The sequence below is a fragment of the Sorex fumeus genome, unplaced genomic scaffold (genome assembly GCF_029834395.1).
Source record: "Sorex fumeus unplaced genomic scaffold, SorFum_2.1 ptg000034l, whole genome shotgun sequence".
Classification (NCBI taxonomy): Eukaryota; Metazoa; Chordata; class Mammalia; order Eulipotyphla; family Soricidae; genus Sorex; species Sorex fumeus.
The window spans coordinates 24,505,429-24,526,887 of record NW_026606091.1 but is presented as its reverse complement, the minus strand read 5'-3'; the positions used below and the strand labels follow the sequence as shown (position 1 = coordinate 24,526,887).

The window sequence follows — 21,459 nt, the reverse complement described above, 5'->3', positions numbered from 1 at the left end:
ACTGTCTCTGTCAGTGTGCCTGGATAGGCGAATGAGGGGGTGAATTGCATCAGCATCAGATCAAAATGCTGATATTTCAATAAGGTAGATGGTATTTTGGGCTCAAGAGCTTCAAGTTACCATTCCATTTTCTTGCTACTTTGAGCTCTATTGAATGTACTGTGTTTGGCTGTGGTTGCCTTTTGGGCGGGGTGTGGGGCTTGGAGAAAGAACTTCATTGGCATGTAGCTGCCTTTTGACCTCTGTGGACTTGAGTGCCCTTCTACTCCACACAGTTATGTTAATATTAGTATTGATACTGCCTGAAGAAACGTAAAACCGATGGGTCTAAGGTTACTGAGGGTGCACTGACGAGAACGGAGAAGATCCGGGACTGGGGTACAGGAGGAAAGGAGAAGAGGAGGCTGCGTTTTAAAGAAGTCAAGCGAGAGACTAGCGTGAACCCTCGTGTCTGGAGGGAAAGGTGGGTGTGTAGGTTATCACTACCACAGGACTAAACAGACCAATACGCGGTTCAACCCATTGTGCCAGCTTCTTCCACCAGGATGAACTCGGGAGCCAATGAACTGGAGCCAAGTGGGGGAGTCCGCCTCCGAAGGACTTCAGGCTCTCCTTACGCCAGTCGATCCGGCCCCATTCCTGTCGCTGATTGGTCGAGAGTCCCGATCCGTCGAGGAAGTGTGGCGTTGCGGCCAATTGACGTGGCGTTACTAGGCGTGTTGCATCCCAGAGGCGGGAGCCAGGCCACAAGCGAATTTCCTGATTGGCTCCGGTCCGCGCGTTGCTGGGGAGAGCCGCGGCGAGGCGGGCGGTAGTCCCCAGGACTGCCGCTGATTGGCTAGCGGGAAGGCACCTCTCCTTCCGATGATTCGGCTCTTCTCTGCTCAGTCTCAGCGAAGCGTCTGCAGCCGTCGTTTTGAGTCGTCGCTGCCGCTGCCCCCTCGCGGATCCGGAGCCTGCGTCTCCCGCCCGCTCACCGCCCGGGTGCCACTGGGAAGAAGCGAGAGGGAGGCCGCCTGCGGGTTTGCCGCCCCCTCCCCCACGAGCCGAGCCCCGACCGCGTCGGTCGCCTGCCAGCCCTCGTAGCCGTTACCGCGGGCCGCCACAGCCGCCGGCCGGGAGAGGCGCGCGCCATGGCCTCCGGAGCTGAGTGAGTGTGTGCACGCGCCCGCCGCGGGCGCGCGCGCCGCGGGCTCTCGGCGCGGACTAGGCCCCGCCGGGCCGGGCCGTGGGCGCGTCTGAAGAGGTGGAGACAAGGGAGAGGGGGAGTCGGCCCGAGGGGAGGAGGGCGAGCGAGGGGGGCCGCGGGGCTCGGCCGCGCCGGGCCGGACCTGGCTGCGGCCCCGCGCGCCCCCTAGGCGGGGCTTGCGTCGGGCCCGGGTCGGGGCCTGGGCCGGATCGTGCTGTGTCATGCAGGCCCCGGCCGGCCTGATTGGCTCCTTCGGAACGTCCGCCCCGGCCTCTGCGGGCTTCGGGCCCGCCCGCTCGGCGCCGAGCCCGCGGCTCGAGGGGCGCCCGCCGGCCTCAGGACTGGACTCCCGGCGGGAAAGCCTTCGGGCCCCCCGAGAGAGCAGGCCCAACGGGCCCGACGCGCTCGCCGGGCCCGGTGGGCGTGGACTAGGGCCCACGTGAAGGCCTCGGGCCGGAGGCCGGAGCCCCGGCACCGCCGGCGGCTCTTCCGGGGCCGGGTGTGTGTTTGTGGGGGGAGGGGGGCTGGGCGGGGGTCGGCGGCCCTGGCCCCCTGAGGCTCGCGCGAGGAAGTGGGGTCCGCGTCCGCTCTTCACGCGGCGCGCTGCTGCTTAGGGCTTCTTCGGGGGCTCTGGACTCGCCTTCGGGGCGCGGGGGTTTGAGGACGCTAATGCTTCCGGCGCTTACACACGCCCCTTACCCCAAGTTGTTGTTGGGGTGTGAGACGGCACCCCCCAGCCCCCCGCAGAACACCCGACCAAACCGGGCCACCTGTTCCCGCTGAACTTCAAATCTGGAACTTTAGATTACCCCTCCCCCCCCAGCCTCGCCCCCCAAAAAGGCCACCCTACGGAAAGGAAACTCGAATATGCAAATCCCCTTCCGGGTTGGAGTTCAGGTTTTTGAGGTGTGTGCTTTTTCCCTTCCAAGTTTCTAAATCCAGATTTAGTCGTGAGTTCTTTTCTTTTTTAAACCCATTATCCGGTGGTGCCTCACACCAGCAAGGGTGATCCTTTACCACTAAGCCACACCCTCAGCACCTGGTTGTCATGTTAAAGGACTTAAAGCATTCTCTTAAATTATCCAGTGAGTTTGGTGTGTTATTTTTATGTTTCGTTTTCAGGACTGAAAATAAAAATAGAAAATTCTTGAAACCTGGCATCATAGGTGGGTTTTTAGCTCCTAGGTCATCTTGATGACTTGTATCCCAACTTTCCAAGTCCCCTGTGGCCCACCAAGGTTCTGGAAAGGGCCTGACTCATGCAGGAGACAATGAGGAGCATCTCCAAGAGTCTCCAGTGATGCCTTTGGCCTGTGGTCAGGCCAAAATCTTGTTCTGAGATTATTTCCTTTAATCTCCTTAGATGTGGGATTAAAGGTCTTTTTGCCTTAAAAAAATCATAAATTTCAATTCCAGTGCCAGCGCTAGAAATGATAGGCAGATTGGAGGTTTTCCTAGACTGCATAGTTAAAACATAGAGCAACAGGTAAGGCCTTTGCCTGACATGTGCAGATCCAGGGTTTTATCCCCTTAAGGTTGCCCCCCAGCTCTGCCGGGAGTGTTCCCAGAGCACAGTTTGGAGAAAACCCTGTCCCCAAAACAAAATAGGGTTGTTGGTGTGACCTGGTGTTTTTTCCCTCTCTTGCCCTAGTTCTTAGGATTAAGCAGGAAAATGTTAGTCTTTGCTTGATATTTTATTTTTGATGTGTGGGGAAGACGACCTATAGATTATGGATTCTCTTACCTATGCCTTTAGTTATCACATGACTGAACTTGCTTTGAGGGTGTTGATAAGCCTTGTGTTACCCTACTCTGTTGGTACCTTGCTTTTTGTTAGAGGAAGCACATTTAAGCTGAGGAAAGTCCACTTTTGGGAATTAGCTTATTTATTTATTGACCTTTTCTCACACTTGCAGGGCAAGTGCTCTGCCACAAGGCTGTGATTCTCCCCTCTACAAAAGTCATAATTAAAAGAGCCAGAGAGATGACTAAATGGGCTGGAACTTTGGGAACCCTAGGTTCCATCCCCAGCACTGCTTGGTTCCTGGTCACCTCCTGGAGCACCTCTGATATAGTCCAGACACCAAACCCAGAAAGTGATGGTGATTAAAAATACAGCCTATGTGAGAGTCAGCAATTTTGTTAGATGAGTAGAGTTTTATTTCTGCTGGTTGTATCAGAATTAAAAGATGTAAAATTTCGTAACTCCCGAGCTGGTATTCTAGAATCTAAATGACATTTATTTTTTGGCGAAGTTGTGAAGATATTTCTCAGAAGAAAGGATATTATTTTGGTTTGTTGATGTATGAATCCCCCCACCATCCTAGAACGTTGCCTGATTATCATTAATTTTTTAAGTGTGTTTTGTTTTGTTTTTTGGGTCATACCCAGCGATGCACAGGGGTTACATCTAGCTCTGCACTCAGGAATTATCCCTGGCAGTGCTCAGGAGACCATAAGGGATGCTGAGAGTCAAACCAACGTCTACTGCGTGCAAGGCAAATGCCCTACCCACTGTGCTATCACTTCAGCCCCCTAGTCATTATTTTTTTTGTTTTTGTTTTTGGGTCATACCCTGCAGTGCTCAGGGGCTACTCCTGGCTCTGCACTCAGGAATTATTCCTGGTGGTGCTCAGGGGGACCATATGGGATGCTGGGAATCGAACCCAGGTCAGCTGCGTGCAAGGCAAACGCCCTGCCTGCTGAGCTATTGCTCCAGCTCCCCTAGTCATTAATTTTTTAGAGAACTAGTTCATGAAAAATATTTTACTTACTCATTTCTTCCACTGTCTGGCCTCTCTGTTTTGGTAATGCTCTCGCATTCTTGAACATTTTCTAAGAAACTGTAATCTAAAGGAAGAATCCAGGGCTGAGGAGATAACTCAGAGGGCTGGAGTGCATGCTTCACATGTGAAAGCCTGCCCTGGATTCAATACTTGGCACCTCTGGCAATGCCTGTCCCCTTAGCACCAAGCCTGGAAGTAGCCCCAATGCCACCAGATGTAACCCCAGAACAAAAAATTAAATGGAAGAATCAACTGAATCTAGTTTTGATGGCTGGAGATAAACTAGGTAAGAAATTAGTATTGCAAATATAATTAGCTTCTAGGATATAATAGGATATGTTTTTACAGTTTGGATAATTTTTTGGATAAGTGGCATGAATTTGTTTCATGTTTCAGCATTTTCTGATTCTGACTTTGAACCAACTTCCCAGGAGTTTTGTGACTTTGAAGAAATGACTGGGAAATTTGAAAAATTATTTTTTGAGTTTCAACCTCTCCGAAGGGTTCAAATTTGTTAATTTTCACTTGTTTCCTTGTTTTCTTGTGTTCCCCCCCCCCACACACACACACCAATTAAAATTAGCATTGGGTGATAAATAGGACATTCTGGCTTTAGGGTTTTGTTTTTTGGGCCACATTCAGTGGTGGGTTTACTCCTGCCTCTAAGGGATCATTCCTGCCCACTGTACTATGGCTCCAGCCCCTCGGGTTATGTTTTTATTTAGTTCTTTGGGAAGGGTGTGTGTGGCATTTGGGCCACACTTGGCTGGAGGTGCTTGGCAGTCACAACTGTGCTACTGAAGGGAATTCTGTAGTGTTAAGAATCTAGTCCAGCCTCCTGCATGTAAAGCGTATGCTCTGACGCTTTGTTGGATAGTGCTAATCATAGTGACAATATAGTAAGTTATATTATGATGGTGTCTTGTAGTCTTGGTATAGTTGTATTATCTGTTATGGTTGGTTCTGGGTTATACCCAGTAGTTGCTGGCCTACACCCTGGAGTTGGTGCTTGGGAATTATTCCCAGGTAACTCTAGGATCTTGTGATACCTTGGTATTGAACTTGGGACTTCTTGCAAAGCATGCACTCCAGCCCTTTGGCTCATTTCCTTCAGTATTATTCTCTTTAAGAACCCTTTGAGATAGGTATGAACTGTAGTCTCCTTTTTATAGAGTAGGACATTAGTGCTAGCTCATAGTTAAAGCAGCAGTGGGGTTGGGATTCAGACAAAGCAGATCTGACTGCATAGTCCCTAGTCTTAATCACTATTCTGTACTAAGACTACCTTAATTTTCTCTGATTGTTACTCAGTCTTCACTTTGTTTTTTCTGTAGACCATAGTTCCCTGACCCTGGCAGAAGGTCTCTTAAGGCTTTATAGTTATCAGTGCTCAGAATGCCAAGAACTGATGGAATAGAAATTATAATCTCTGACATGTACTAGATATTACTTTTCATGATATTGACTGAATTTCTGTTACAAATTCTAGGAGAATTTGAGAGACGGGTGGTGTTCGTAGCACTGGTATATGGAACATTGGGGTTGACTTCTTGGGGTGCAGGGGGCGGAATTGGGAGGTTAGATCATATTTATTTGGTGGTGCTCAGGTAAAGGGGTCACTCCTGACTCAGCTCATACATGGTGCCAGAAATTGAACTGAGATTACCACTTGAAGGCAAGCTCCTTAACCCATCAGTACTGTCTCTTTGGCCTTAGGGTTTTTTGGTTTTTTCCCCCTCTCTTGGAGAGTTGGGTCTCACTCAGTGGTCAGGGGTTATTCCTGACTTGGTGCTCAGGAGTGACTCCTGATGGTGCAGGGGTCAGGCGTCAAGCCTGGGATGTAGGATATAAGGCAAGTTCCTTAACCCTTGTACTGTCTCTTGCCCCATTTTTTTCTTTCTAGTTCAAAAGGTGATGATTTATCTACAGCCATTCTTAAACAGAAGAACCGTCCCAATCGGTTAATTGTTGATGAAGCCATCAATGAGGACAACAGTGTGGTGTCACTGTCCCAGGTAAGATGGGTCTACAGTCCAAACTTTCCTTATTGCACTTAACCTGAGGATTTTTCCCAGGTTTCTTTTCTCATTTTTTCTTGCAGTGACCACAGATAGAGTGGGGTTTACTGGGCATCCCAACTTCCAGGGCTGCTGCTTATCCCCTGGCCCAGTCACCCAAAGGCCTTAACCTTCTTTCCTCAGCCCAAGATGGATGAACTCCAGTTGTTCCGAGGTGACACAGTGTTGCTGAAAGGAAAGAAGAGGCGGGAAGCTGTGTGCATTGTGCTTTCTGATGACACATGTTCTGATGAGAAGATTCGAATGAATAGAGTTGTTCGGAATAACCTTCGCGTACGCCTAGGGGATGTTATCAGGTGTGTGTGGGGTTCTTGGCCCCTCAGGGAGGGGAGGCCAGAGACAGCCTGCATTACAGGCAGGACCTCCATGAAGGCCTTGGCAGTTACAGATATAAGAAGCTTTCTAACTGTAGTTTTCCCCTCAGGTTGTTTTTAGTATTTGAAACTATTACTCTGGGACTTCAAAATCTTTGTGAAAATTTTGGTGTGTGGTGCTGGGAATTGAACCCGGTGACTCAGGCACAGAATGCAAGTGCTCTGCTGTTGAGCTGTATATGAAAGCTGGCTTTTTTATGACTTTTCTAGATACCTTGTTGTTGAGTAGAGGAGAGGTAATACTGGCAGTGCTGGGTCCACCAGGGCTATATACACTCCAGCCTATGCTTAGGGGACCATGTACTGCTGAGGATTGAACCCAGAACCTCACAGAAGCAAGGCATTTGCTCTACCTCTTGAGCCATATCTCTGGCCCTCTTGAAGCTTTCATTCATCCAGAATTATTACAACTTAGATCCTCATTAAAATTTTTTGAGGATGTGTGTCTGCCACATAACCTCGCTTGTGACTTGTTTGGAGAATGGAGAATGAAATGAAGTGGGTGTGGAAGGTAGATCTGGCAAGTCTTTTTTTAGGCATCCATATATATCTAGGAGAGAAACATAGTTTGCTCCAGCTGCAAGAGTCCTCATCTTCGAATCATCTCTTGCACTGTTACCTACCCACCCATGACCTGAACAGAAACAATTGGGCCTTCTGATTCTTACCCCATGGATTTTAGGTTTTATGTGGCCTTCTTCCTGGAGGTACCTAGTCACTTTTTCTCTGAAGTTATTTTTCACTTCTGACCCTGATACTTGATTGACCAGAAAGGGTCATTCTTGGATGTTTCTCATTGACGACCCTTCCTCATGTCCTTGGAGTTTTTTGCTGTGTGGGTCTTCTCAGAGGTTGAGAGTAGCCCCAGTAGCTTTTCCTAATGACTTACTCTACTGTCTTTCCCTGAATATGACCTGTCTTAGTTCTGCTTGGCTATTGCTTTACCCTCAGTTCCACCCTATCCCCCTGCCTCTTCACCTAAAGCCACCCCTGCCTTTTCTCTTTCACTTGCCATCAGCTCTCTGTGCCAGGCCCTTTCGGACACCCAGTGCTTGGGGCTGCAGTGTGGTTGGTAATGTGGAGTCTGCTTGTCATCCTCAGCATCCAGCCATGCCCTGATGTGAAGTACGGCAAACGTATCCATGTGCTACCCATCGATGACACGGTGGAAGGCATCACTGGCAATCTCTTCGAGGTTTATCTAAAGCCGTACTTCCTGGAAGCTTACCGACCCATTCGGAAAGGTAATAGGGAATTCTAAGGATTTAGCTTAAGGGTGGTTATTTGTTGAGATGCTTGGGAGTAAGTTAACCTTGGAATACCTTTGTTTCCTTATAGGTGTGTACAAACAAGTTCTGCGCATATTTTCACGTGTAGTCTCTTCTCCCTCCTGTCTGTTGTCCTCAGTTCCCTATTTTCTCACATCCACTCCCCTAGTCCTTGATCCAGGAGAGTGAGTTATGTTCTCCTCTGTCTAGAAGAGGGGAGCCCTTTTGGTTATGTTGCTGTTCAAAGTGTAGTTTGTACTTGGCAGCTCTCCATTTGGTATAGGTGATGGTTTTGAAAGCTTAGATTGCTTATGTCCCTAAAGTACAAATCTTGGGGCCAGCAAGATTGTACTGGTTTGATTCCTGGCATTTCATATGGGCCCCTGAATCCACTAGGAGTGATTCCTGAGTGCAGAGCCAGGAGTAACCCCAGAGCACTGCTGGGTGTGGCCCAAAAACCAACCCCTTCCCCCAAAAACAAAACAAAAAAACGAGAATTAACAGTCATCTGGATTGGCACATACTGTTATGTTCACTGTACTCTCAAGTGGCAGAAGGATTCCTCAAAGATTGATTTTTCTCTTGCCTTATGATCAATAAGGTCTTCTTGAGGGGACTAGAAAGAAGAAAGTAGGGCAATATTTTGTAAACATGACATTCTAGACTCCCAGTTCCTATGAGAAATTTTTGGCTTGGTCTGGTAACTGAACATCTCTGACTGTCTTTGTGCTCTTTTTTTCTCACAGGAGACATTTTTCTTGTCCGGGGTGGAATGCGTGCTGTAGAATTCAAAGTAGTGGAGACAGATCCCAGTCCTTATTGCATTGTTGCTCCAGACACAGTGATCCACTGTGAAGGGGAACCCATCAAACGAGAGGTGAGTGCTTACCTGATAATAGTATGGATTTCGTGATTACTTAGTGGGGACAGTCCTGATAACTGTCAAGACTGGATGCTTTTTGAAAGTAGATTTCTGTGTAATAAAGGAAACCTAGGTATTCATTTTTAGGCCAACGTGTTTTTTGAGGATATCTGATACCTGTATTAGTTTTTCTGTTTGTTTGCTTTTAGTACACACCCAACAGTGCACAATGTCAGGCTGCAATGTCAGGAGACAACTGGGGATTCATGCAGTACCAGGGATCAAACCTCTGCCTCTTGAAGGCAAAACATATGTTCCAAGCTCCAGCTCATTGAGTTATCTCCTCCCTTTTAAAATACGTTGTTTTAATTAAAAGTACATTAAGTTGTACCAATAATTTCCAAAATATGTGGAGCCTGGGAATGAAGGAAAAGATAGTGCTGCAGGTCAGGCATTAGATTTGCTTCGGTTCCATCCCAAGTGACCTACATGGTCCCCTGAGCACTGCCAGGAGTGATTGCTGAGCACAGAGCCAGGAATAAGTCATTAGCACTGTTTGGTATGTCCTCAAAAAAGCAAAACAAAAGAATAAATGGAACTCATGGCAGGGGTAATTGCTCAGAGGTCTAGTGTACATTTTGTTTTGTTTTGGGATCACATCCAGTGATGCATCGGGGTTACTTCTGACTCTGCACTCAGGAATTACTCCTGGCAGTGTTTGGAGGACTGTATAATAAATTCTGGGCATCAAACCCAGATCCGCTGTGTGCAAAGCAAGCATCCTACCTGCTATACTACCTCTACAGTTGTTAGTTTGCATGTTTCGTATGTCAGGCCCGTAAGTTAACCCACTGTTACCACTGAATGTTGACCCCCCCCCCAAAAAAAAACCAATAATATAAACAGGTGTATATGCGTATGTGTATGGAGCCTAAAGCATCTGTGTAGTTAGGATAAGTTTGGGGGATACCTGGAGGTGCTTAGGGTGTTACCCCCAGTGGTATACTTGGGGGAACCATATGAAATAGAAAGCAGAAGCTCTAATCCTTTGAACCATCTCTCAGGTTCCTGGAATATTTTTGTTTTGTTTTGGTTCACCCCTAGCAATGCTCAAGGATCACTCCTGGCTCTGCACTCAGGAATCACTTCTGGTGGTGTTCAGGGGACCTTTAGGCGTGCCATGAATAGCACCTCTGTTGGCTGTGTGCAGGACAAGTGCCCTACCTGCTGTACTCTCTCTCTTTGACTTCCTCGGATAATTTGGAAGAAGTGATGGGGAAAGAATTATACCCATTCCCATTTTTAAAAAATTCTAGTTTTAGGTCTTAGGGAAAGTCTAGTCTAGAAGTCTTTGCCTTAGAATCCAGTTTTAGGGGGTAGGGTGCTGCTAAGCAATGATCAGGGGTCTGGTAGGTCGTTCTTGGTGATAATCTTCTAGTGGAACCATATGGTTCAATGCTTAGGATTAAGTGATGGTCACAACTAGTGGTGTTCAGGGACTACCCCTTGCTCTGTGCGGAACACTCGTTGTGGTGCTTGGAGACCATATATGGTGCCATCTGGAATCAAATTGGAATTAGTTACATCCAAGATAGCACCTTAACCCTTTTCTTTTTCTTTGTGAGTCACACCCAGTGATGCTCAGGTGTTACTCCTGGCTCTGCACTCAGGAATTACTCCTCATGGTGCTTGGGGGACCATATGGAATGCCGGAGATTGAACTTTGGTCGGCCACGTGCAAGGCAAACACCCTGTCCACTGAATTACTGCTCTGGCCCCAACCCTTGTACTTAGACCATCTCTCTGACCCTGCCCTCTTATTCAGGATGAGGAAGAGTCTTTGAATGAAGTAGGCTATGATGACATTGGTGGCTGCAGAAAACAGCTAGCCCAGATTAAGGAGATGGTGGAGCTGCCACTGAGACATCCTGCCCTCTTTAAGGCAATTGGTGTGAAGGTAAGCATTCTGGACTTTCTGGGACCAAGCCTAAGAGGGTGATGGGGTGATTTGAATTATATACATTTCATTATTATCTTGGGCTAGAGAGGTACTGATATACAGAAAGGGATATATAGAGGGTCCCAAATTCATAGAAGGTGCTAATGGTCTAGACAGAGCAAGACTTGAAGGTTCTTTGTCATGTATCTAATTTTTAAAATTTTTTTTTATTATAACCCTTAAAACTGAAAAAAAGATTTCATAGGTCTTTTAAAAAAATATGATCAGAGTTCACTGTCTAGAATGATGCTGTCCAATAGAAATAGGGGTTAAGGTAATAGACTATGAAAAGGGTCCTGAGTTCAAAACATTTATTAGAACTGCTCACCAGTAATGTAACTTCCAACTTTTTATATCAGTGAGATATACTAATTGAACAATCATTCTTTCCTTAGTATGCAGTGTACAAACAATTTTGTCTTTTTTTTTTTAATTCATTTATCGGCTTTTTGGGTTATACCAGGCAATGTTCAGGGTTTACTTCTGTTTCTACACTCAGGAATTACTCCTGGTGGGTTCAGGGGGCCATTTGGGATGCTGATGATTGAACACAGGAGTGCAGCATGCAAAGCAAATGCCCTACCCGTTGTGTTATTGCTCCGGCCCCAACAATCTTGTATAAAAAATTGATTAGTTCTATCTTCCTTGTGTTTCTTGTGGATGAGAACACAGAAAATATAATTTCAAAGAGGGAGAAACTCGTGGTTTGGGCGTAAGGGAGAGCATTCCAGTTTGTAATTCTGGATGGTTGGAATTTCAGGAGTCTGAGCCTCTGACAGCAGTTTTTGTTTAATGGTTAAGTTAGTCTTTGTTCCTTGGTTTGTCTCTAAAGTCAAGTTCCTAGCCCAGTTTTCTTTTTCCTAGTTCGTGGATCTTTAACCTCAGTTTCTTTTTTCTTTTTTTTCCAATTTAATGTAGGAATGTTGCTATTTATTCAGCCATTGATTAAGCTAATTGAATTGGGCATAAACTCTACTAATCTGTTTCTTAGAATGAGTTTTTTGCTCTTAACAAGTAATCATAAATGTGCCAACTTTCTAGTTGTGTTTTCTCTGCTGATAAGAGGAATAAGCCCTGAATTAAATCTAAATTCTCTTAGCAGCTACTGCTAAAGGTTTATTTTTACTGTTGTGAGGGTTGAGCTCTGATGCTTGCTTTCCAGCTAGAAGCCTTAGTCCAGCCATTTTCAAGTGGGTGGGGATTGGGAGGTTAGAGTCTGAACCTGATGACACCCTCTGTATTGGTTCTAAGCCTCCTCGAGGAATCCTACTCTATGGACCTCCTGGGACTGGGAAGACACTGATTGCTAGAGCTGTGGCAAATGAGACTGGAGCCTTCTTCTTCTTGATTAATGGTATGAGATTTTATTTACTTTATGTTTGGACCCAATCCTGAATTGAGCATAACGGAGTCTTGTGTTCATTTGCATATATGTTCTTGTGTACAGATTAGCATCCACTACTGGGGTACATTATGGACAGATAAGCAACAACAACTCTGATGCATCTGATCTAGTCTTCCTTGATAAAAATGAATAGACTAAAGGCATTTAGTGGGGAATAATTTAGAATGAAGTCAAAAGGTTTGCTTTTCCAGAGTTTAGCTCAGTGGTAGAACACATGCACGTGTGCACACACACAAATGGAAGAAGCTGTTGTTTGAGAGTGCTTAAGGGAAGATTGGCTGAGATCAGTGATTCTCGAGATGGCATTTGGTGGTAGGAGGGCATCAGATCCCAGAGCATTTATTATCTTCACATAATAAGCTCTTCTGTGATATGCACGTGTCCCTTCTTTCTAGCCTGGCCTGTTGGTTGTTCTGGGAGAATGGTTGGTAGAGTGTGAGAAAGTAGGCAAGGTACCACCTTCTCACCTGGAGTGTTTCCTAGGCTGGACAAATAAAAATTTCTGATTTATTTCGGAGTGAAGAAGGGTATAATTTTGTAATTGCCTTCATGCTGTGTCAGGTCCTGAAATCATGAGCAAGTTGGCTGGTGAGTCTGAGAGCAACCTTCGTAAAGCCTTTGAGGAGGCAGAGAAAAATGCTCCAGCTATAATTTTCATTGATGAACTAGACGCCATTGCTCCCAAAAGAGAGAAGGTAGGATTTACCTGAGGGACCACTGGGGGTGGGGGGTTTAGAGCTCCAGGCTTGACTTCTGACCAGATATCCTGTCTTGACAGACCCATGGGGAGGTGGAGCGACGTATTGTATCACAGTTGTTGACCCTTATGGATGGCTTAAAGCAGAGAGCCCATGTGATTGTTATGGCAGCAACCAACAGACCAAACAGCATTGACCCAGCCCTACGACGGTTTGGTAAAGAAACCAGATTTCTTTCAACCCTGTCCTTGCTCACAGGGAGATAATGACTTTATTGAGATTATTCTTGATCTCATTTGTCCTTCATTTCAGTCACGGGTCTTGAAGCTTTCTTGAAATCTTATTAGCATATTTTCAGTAGTAGGGCCCAGGGACTAGCCCTTTGCCACATTTTACCATATAACCACCACAGTTTTATACCAGTTCCCTCCATCCCCCAAGTGGGGACAACCATTATGAGATTATTTTGTTAAAAATTGTCCCACGAGTGGATAGAATCCAGGGTTAAGGCACTTGGTTACCTTGTATACCATCAACCCTAGTCATATCCCAAGCACTGCTCTGATCACCCACCACCTTCAGGAGTGGCCCTTGAGTAATCCTGTGATCCTCCACAACCTCCAGAACTAGCTTGTTGGGTGTGGTGTCCCATCCATTCCCTTCACGCCCCCAACTATGCTAGTGTTATTTTTAAAACAGTACAACAATTATCAATTAGAGTATTTCCATGTTCTTTTTGAAGTGATCAGTCATAACTGGCTTGCCTGAGACTCTGGGATCTTCCATTTTCCCTGATAAGGATATTTCAGTGTTAATATGAGGCCAAACCTATTCCTTCCTTCTTCTGATCCAAAAACAATCCCCTTTTATATTCATGTGCTGTCCCATAGGTCGTTTTGACAGGGAGGTGGATATTGGAATTCCTGATGCCACAGGACGTTTGGAAATTCTTCAGATTCACACAAAGAACATGAAGTTGGCAGATGATGTGGACCTAGAACAGGTGAAGTAGTGATGAGGGTTGGCTGGGAATTTGGATTTCTGCAGACGGTAGAAAGGAACTGGAAGTTTCCCAGAAGGAATTTTGATTCCTGGGTTGGGGAAGAACTGGAGAACTTCAAGTAAAACCTCAATCCAGGAAATTGAAGTTGATGTGTATCTCAGTTGATACTGTATTAGACTAAATCAGAATTTGGTGAGGGCCAGAGATACAGTACAGCAGGTCAGGTACATGCAGCCAACCCAGGTTCAGTTCCCCAACGCTGCATCTGATTCCCAAGCCCTTGGTATAACTGGTCCCTGAGTGCCGAGCCTGGAGTAAAAACAAACCAAACAATCTGGAGGCAACTTTTTTTTTTTTTTTGGGTCACACCCGGCGATGCAGGGGTTACTCCTGGCTCTGCACTCAGGAATTACCCCTGGCGGTGCTCAGGGGACCATATGGGATGCTGGGAATTGAACCCGGGTCAGTGGCATGCAAGGCAAACGCCCTACCCGCTGTGCTATTGCTTCAGCCCCTGGAGGCAGCTTTAATTCTTAGGCTTTCAGTACAGGCTTAAAACCTAGCCTGTGAAAGAGGTAGGTAGTTTCCAGGGTCAGAAGATTTCAGGATTCTATGGTCTCTAAGTTTCCTGTGGTAGCTAGGTCTTAGAGGCAGGATAGTAAGTAGATACTCTTTCCACAGGTAGCCAATGAGACTCATGGGCATGTGGGTGCTGACTTGGCGGCGCTGTGCTCTGAGGCCGCTCTGCAGGCCATCCGCAAGAAGATGGATCTTATTGATTTAGAGGATGAGACCATTGATGCTGAAGTCATGAACTCCCTGGCAGTTACTATGGACGACTTCCGGGTAAGGATTCTACTTGTATCTCAAGATACACATGTGTACTCCAACTATTCCCCTATAGAGTCTTATTTCCAGGTGTTTACTCTTTTTAGTGGGCCCTGAGCCAGAGCAATCCATCAGCATTGCGGGAAACCGTAGTGGAGGTGCCACAGGTTACCTGGGAGGACATCGGGGGCCTGGAGGATGTCAAACGTGAACTTCAGGAGCTGGTCCAGGTAGGCTAATAGTCTGGTTTAGGGTGAGTTACTACCTCAATACATTTTAACAGAGCTGGGGTCTAGGAATGTTGGCATGTTCATTGTAGGAATTGTGAGAACATAATTCAGGAACCTACTTTTCTTTTTACTGTGGGATTGTTACAAACTTTCATGATTGAGTTTCAGTCATACAATGATTGAACACCCATCCCTCCACCAGTGCACATTTTCCACCACCAGTGTTACCAGTATTCTTCCTGCCACCTCCACTCCATCCCATCCCCTGCCTTTGTGGCAGGCACCTTCCTTTCTCTCTCTCTACTTTTGGGCATTATGGTTTGCAGTACTGATACTGTATTAGTCCTTAGGCTACTTTCAGCACACATCTCCCAACCTGAGCCATCCCTCCAACCATTTACTTAGTGGTCCCTTCTCCATCCCAGCTGCCTTTTTCCCTAGCACATGAGGCAGGCTTCCAGACCATGGAGAAATCCTCTTGATCCTTGTCCTTAGGTGTTAGTCTCATATTGTGCTATTTTATATTCCACAAATGAATAGGAACTTGCTTTTCTTAGTTTGAGGCATAGTAGTCTGTAAGCACCATGGGGTAGCAAGACAGATGCTTCTGTTTGCTTAGTTTTCTTTCAGTCTATAGGAATATCTCTGAACTCCCTTTGTTTTTCTCCTAGTATCCTGTGGAACACCCAGACAAATTCCTCAAGTTTGGCATGACACCCTCCAAGGGAGTTCTGTTCTATGGACCTCCTGGCTGTGGGAAAACTCTGTTGGCTAAAGCCATTGCTAATGAGTGCCAGGCCAACTTCATCTCCATCAAGGGCCCTGAGTTGCTCACCATGTGGTTTGGGGAGTCTGAGGCCAATGTCAGGGAAATCTTTGACAAGGTAAGCTATAATAGACAGAATTTGGGGCCCAGAGAGATAGTAGAGCAGACCTGGTATGGATATGCCTTATGTGCCATTCCTTGTATGTGACTGATCTGTGCTATATTAAATCACTCAGCACCCCATATGGTCTCCTGAACCCTGTTAGGTGTTCTCCTGAGCAAAGAACCAAGAGTAAGCCCTGAGCACCATTGACGTCCTCCCAAAATACAAAGCGGGGTTTGGGGGGAAATTAAGTTTTGTTCACCTATTTGGGGACAGGAGGCTCTTTGTAAGAGTTAAAACTAAAATCTTCTTGACAACTCGGCTGGGTCAGTGAAGGTCACCTTTTTTCCTTTCTTAGATCTGAGAGACCCAGTTAGGCTAATGCATAGTAAATCTGTTCCTCCTCAGGCTCGCCAAGCTGCCCCATGTGTATTGTTCTTTGATGAGCTGGATTCAATTGCCAAAGCCCGTGGTGGCAACATTGGAGATGGTGGTGGGGCTGCTGATCGAGTAATCAACCAGATACTGACAGAAATGGATGGCATGTCTACAAAAAAGAATGTGTTTATCATTGGCGCTACCAACCGGCCTGACATCATTGATCCTGCCATCCTGCGACCTGGTCGCCTTGATCAACTCATCTACATCCCTCTTCCTGATGAGAAATCTCGTGTTGCCATCCTCAAGGCCAACCTACGCAAATCCCCAGTAGCCAAGGCAGGTGTAGTCAGGGAACTCTATGAATCCTCAGGATACTGTGTGGTGTGCTTTGATTTCCTGACTGAAGGGAGACTATTAGGGATTACTGGGGCTATAGTTTCCCCAAAGGGAGATAGAAAATTTGAGGTTATTAGGAAAATCTAGAATCAAGAACAAAATGGGGCAGTGAATGATGAGACAAACTTAAGATTTATAATGATTGCATTAACTCCTAGTGTGTTATATATAGGAGAGTAGCTTTGTTAATTTTTGCGCTAGGGATCAAACCTAGGGCTTTACACATAAAAGATAAATGCTTTATCATTGAGCTACATCATCTGTTCTGTCTCTTAGGATGTGGATCTGGAGTTCTTGGCTAAGATGACTAATGGCTTCTCTGGAGCTGACTTGACAGAGATTTGCCAACGTGCTTGCAAGCTTGCCATTCGTGAATCCATTGAGAGTGAGATCAGGCGAGAACGGGAGAGACAGACAAACCCATCAGCCATGGTAAGTGTGCATCCATTTTTAGAATGAATTGGAGAACCAGAAGTAAATTTCATCACACTTAGATTTAAAGAGCATGTTTTGGCCATTTGATCAAGATAATTAGCAGAATATCAAAGGGAAAGAAAACTCCACTTTAACCCTTTTAGTCAGGAGTTGCTGCACATGCAGATGGATGGGCAAACTTGGTCTGAGCTAAGGAAAAAAGTCCATGAGGAAAAACAAAGATTATATAGGTCAGAGGTTCTCAGACATTTGGCCTACTGCCCCTTTTCCAGAAAAAAAACAACAGCAACAACAACAACAAAAAACAGTACCCCAGCGGTGATCCACCTTTAAACAGAAAGCACCCATCTGATAGTAACTCAGATTACTACCATGTCCATCATTCTGGCACTCTACATTGTGTACAGACAGGCAGAAGCCAGTTAGACCTTGGCTTCTTCGTATCCCTATAAGGGTTTGGGGATGTAAGACAACTATAGAACACTTGCTTTGGGTATATGAAAGCACTGGATTTGAGTCTGTGAAATCTCTACATACCACATGCACCCCTTCAACCCCCTCACACTGCCCACTGCCAAACTTTTTTTAGTGTTTGGGTCATACCCAGTGATGTTCAGGAGTTTTGTTTGTTTGTTTATTTGTCCCCCCCCCCCCCTTTTTTGGGGGGTGGGGTTACACTTGGCGATGCTCAAGGGTTATTCCTTGTTCTGCACTCAGAAATTACTCCTGGCAGTGCTTGGGAGACAATATGGAATGCCAGGGAATTGAACCTAGGTTAACCGCATGCAAGGCAAATGCCCTGCCCGCTGTACTATCACTCTAGCCTCAGGAGTTACTTTTTTGTTGTTTTGTTTTGGGTTCATACTTGGCAATTGACGCTGGGTATCCTCCTGACTGTACACAGGAATTACCCCTCGTGTACTCGGGACCATATGGGTTGCCAAGGATCAGCCACACGCAAGGCAGATGCCCTACCCAGTGTATGGTCCCTCTAGCCCCTTCCCCTGCCAAATTAAAACAAATTAACTGATATACTAATTCTCGTAAATAGTCCTTTAAATCACAGCAATTAAAGTGGCTCAGCAGAGGATGGAATTGAGCTGAACTGTGGAAAAAGAATAAAATTTGGGTAAAGTAAATAAGCAATTAAATAGTATGGCAGTCTTAAATACTGAATCCCTGGCACTGAATTAATTTGGGGTTAATTAATAACCCCAAGTTTTGCCAGGGCTCACTTCTGAGCACAGAGTGAGGAATAGTACTGAGTGAAGCCCCTAAACAAATGAGAAATAGAATTGTAGGAATTAGGAAAAATGGGGTTGATTTAAGAGGATGTAATACTGAAAGTGAGACTACTAGGTAAGGATAGGGAAGGTGTAATCCAGATACAAGCACTGAGAGAAACCGTCACATAAAATTAAAAAATCTTAGGTGTATTAAGGCTTCATTTACTTATTATGAAATTCATTTTTGTTTTTTGGTCATATTGAAGGGCTACTCCTGATTTGGTGTTTGAGGGGGCCACCCTGCTGCACGTCAAAACAAGGTTACCCAGATGGAGATCACGTACTCCAGCCAATAGTTATCTCTCTGGCAAAATTCTCTCTTCTTTAAATTTTTGGGCCAGACCCAGTGATGCTCAGTAGCTCTTTCTGGGCTCAGCAGTGCTCAGAGGACCATGTACAGTGCTGGCATAGTAGAACCAGGGAAGGCTGTTTTTAGGCAGGGACCTTAAACCCATATACTGTCTCTCTGGCCTACTTTCTCCCATTTTAGCTGTACCATACTGTTTACATAATATTTACACAGAAATGCTATCACAGTTGAATTACAGAAATTTTGTTGAGTCTTTTTGTTTTGGGACCACACCTGGCAATTATCAGGTTACTCCTGCCTCTTCACTTAGGAACCATACCTGGGAACCATATGGGATGCCAGGAATCAATCCTGGGTGGGCATGCTCAAGATAAATGCTCTAATGTTGCTCCAGCTTGAATTACAGGAACTTCCTTCACTTTAGTGACTCCTTTTCTCCATATAAGCCCCTGACAGTCTCTGATATGATCCTATTATAGAATGCAGGTTTTTAAAATTAGGGCTTAGGTTGGTTGGCCTGACAGATTTCTAGATTGGTTGGTTTGGAGAGATTGGGAGGCTGTTTTTAGGCAGGGACCTTAAACCCATATACTGTCTCTCTGGCCTACTTTCTCCCATTTTAGCTGTACCATACTGTTTACATAATATTTACACAGAAATGCTATCACAGTTGAATTACAGAAATTTTGTTGAGTCTTTTTGTTTTGGGACCACACCTGGCAATTATCAGGTTACTCCTGCCTCTTCACTTAGGAACCATACCTGGGAACCATATGGGATGCCAGGAATCAATCCTGGGTGGGCATGCTCAAGATAAATGCTCTAATGTTGCTCCAGCTTGAATTACAGGAACTTCCTTCACTTTAGTGACTCCTTTTCTCCATATAAGCCCCTGACAGTCTCTGATATGATCCTATTATAGAATGCAGGTTTTTAAAATTAGGGCTTAGGTTGGTTGGCCTGACAGATTTCTAGATTGGTTGGTTTGGAGAGATTGGGAGACAGGTGAAGTACACTAATAATGGCGTTGGGAAGATCAGGGACTGAATCTAAGGAGACCTTGTCTTGACCCTGATTGTGTTTTCTCTATAGGAGGTAGAAGAAGATGATCCAGTGCCTGAGATTCGCCGAGATCACTTTGAGGAAGCCATGCGTTTTGCCCGCCGTTCTGTTAGTGACAATGACATTCGGAAGTACGAGATGTTTGCTCAGACTCTTCAGCAAAGTCGGGGCTTTGGCAGCTTCAGGTAACTTATGGGGAGTGCTTACGTTATCTTACAAAACTTTACAACTAAGAAAAGTGGGTATCCTAAGAAGGAGAATGGGTGATTGTGAAAATCCTTAGTGGATTATGTCTTGGGGATGGGGAGGTGGCATCACCCAGTGGTGCTTAAAGATATAGTCCCAGCTCTGTGGTTATGGTCACTTCTGACAATGTTCTGGGAAACAACCTGAGTCTCCAGTATGTAAAGTATTGCTTAGCCTATTGAGCCCAAGTGAGTTCTGTCTTTTGGGGGTTGGGCCACACTGATGATAATCAGGGAACACTCTGGGTGGTGCTCAGGGGACCATGTGAGGTACAGTCACATGTAAGACCAGCTATTTGCTTCCTGTATTCTCTCTCTGGACCAGTAGGTTCTGTCTTAACTTTTTTTTTTTTTTTTTTTGCTCTGCTTTTGTGCACACAGATTCCCTTCAGGAAACCAGGGTGGAGCTGGCCCCAGTCAGGGCAGTGGAGGTGGCACAGGTGGCAGTGTGTACACAGAAGACAATGATGATGACCTGTATGGCTAAGTGGTGGTAGCCAGCTTGGCCTGGCTGGACCTTGTTCCCTGAGGGTGGGGGCGCTCGCCCAGGAGGGACCAGGGGGTGCGCCCACGGCCTGCTCCATTCCTCAGTCTGAACAGTTCAGCTACAGTCAGACTTTGGACAGGGGGTTTCTGTTGCAAAAATATACAAAAGCGATAAAATAAAAGCGATTTTCATTTGGGAAGCAGAGTGAATTACCAACAGGGAATTGGGCCTTGTACCTACGCCATTTCTGTTGTAGGTTGGGGCAGTGCAGGGAACCTGTGGGTTTGAACCAAGGCTCTACTGCCATTCCCACAGTAGGCATCTGCACTTCACTCAATGCTGCCTGTACCCCCCCTTCTTCCTCCTACTCAACCTGGGCAGGAGGGTGAAGGGCCACAGTTGCTGGGTGTTTATATAGAGAGTAGGTTGATTTCATTTTACATGCTTTTGAGTTAATGTTGGAAAACTAATCACAAGCAGTTTCTAAACCAAAAATGACATGTTGTAAAAGGACAATAAATGTTGGGTCAAAATGGAGCCTGAGTCCTGGCCCCTGTGCCTGCTTCTTTTCCTGGGAAGGGCCTTGGGCTACTTCTCACTACCCAGGCACTCTTCCAAATGTGAAATCCTTGAAGATTACACCCGCTTCACCTTCATCATGATTGACGTCAGTTATGGTAATGATACTTCACCCCACCGACTGCAGTAGATGGGGATCGCTCTGAGGGAACTCCGGTGGTGGAGAATGTGGCAAACTCCACCTACATTTGATGTGCTTGGTAAGGCTAGTCCTGCAGCGCCTCACTTTCTGACCAAGGACTGATTTGGGGTGTCCTCCAAAAATTTTGGAGTGCAGAAAGATCTTTGTTTAACGATAGAAATCTTAAACATTCATGCTCTGGTTAAGGATCTCTATAACAATTATGTCCACCTTTATGTAATTTGTTTTATAAAAGAAAAAATGGCATTTTCCTTATATAAAATTCTAGTATTGGATGTGTTTTTTCCTAAACTAAGCATCCTTTACCTTGTTCAGTTTTTGAGATGATTGCACCATTTTGTTTAGCTATAGGATATCCTCTCACATAGTGTTATTATCAGATGCCCAGAGAGGCTTTATGGTGCCAAGAAAAAATCTCCATGGAATCAAATTTGTATTGTTAGTACTTGTACCAACCTCTAGTCTGTGTCTGTAAAAACATTGGCTGGTTAGGGCATCTCCAGTTTGTGTGCAGGTTTGAATGTACTCCAGTTTTCTATAGTTATTA

The 21,459-nt window shown here is 45.7% G+C and overlaps 1 protein-coding gene across 2 annotated transcripts; it reads left to right on the top strand.

Annotated features, from left to right (window-relative positions):
- The first annotated feature begins 870 nt into the window (after window positions 1-870).
- VCP (valosin containing protein) lies at window positions 871-20,728 on the top strand. Of its 2 annotated transcripts, XM_056117137.1 has the most exons (17): window positions 871-1,150; window positions 5,879-5,990; window positions 6,177-6,349; window positions 7,529-7,671; window positions 8,442-8,572; window positions 10,383-10,514; window positions 11,808-11,910; window positions 12,523-12,656; window positions 12,740-12,875; window positions 13,550-13,662; window positions 14,344-14,508; window positions 14,598-14,720; window positions 15,392-15,604; window positions 15,998-16,306; window positions 16,643-16,798; window positions 19,490-19,644; window positions 20,086-20,728. In XM_056117137.1, the coding sequence occupies exons 1-17, from the start codon at window positions 1,134-1,136 to the stop codon at window positions 20,189-20,191; spliced, it is 2,421 nt and encodes an 806-aa protein (XP_055973112.1). In that variant the 5' UTR covers window positions 871-1,133; the 3' UTR covers window positions 20,192-20,728. The 2 variants fall into 2 exon arrangements, with proteins under 2 accessions (XP_055973112.1, XP_055973113.1); XM_056117138.1 differs by lacking the exon at window positions 871-1,150 and having other exon boundaries at window positions 6,077-6,349.
- The last annotated feature ends 731 nt before the right edge of the window (window positions 20,729-21,459 follow it).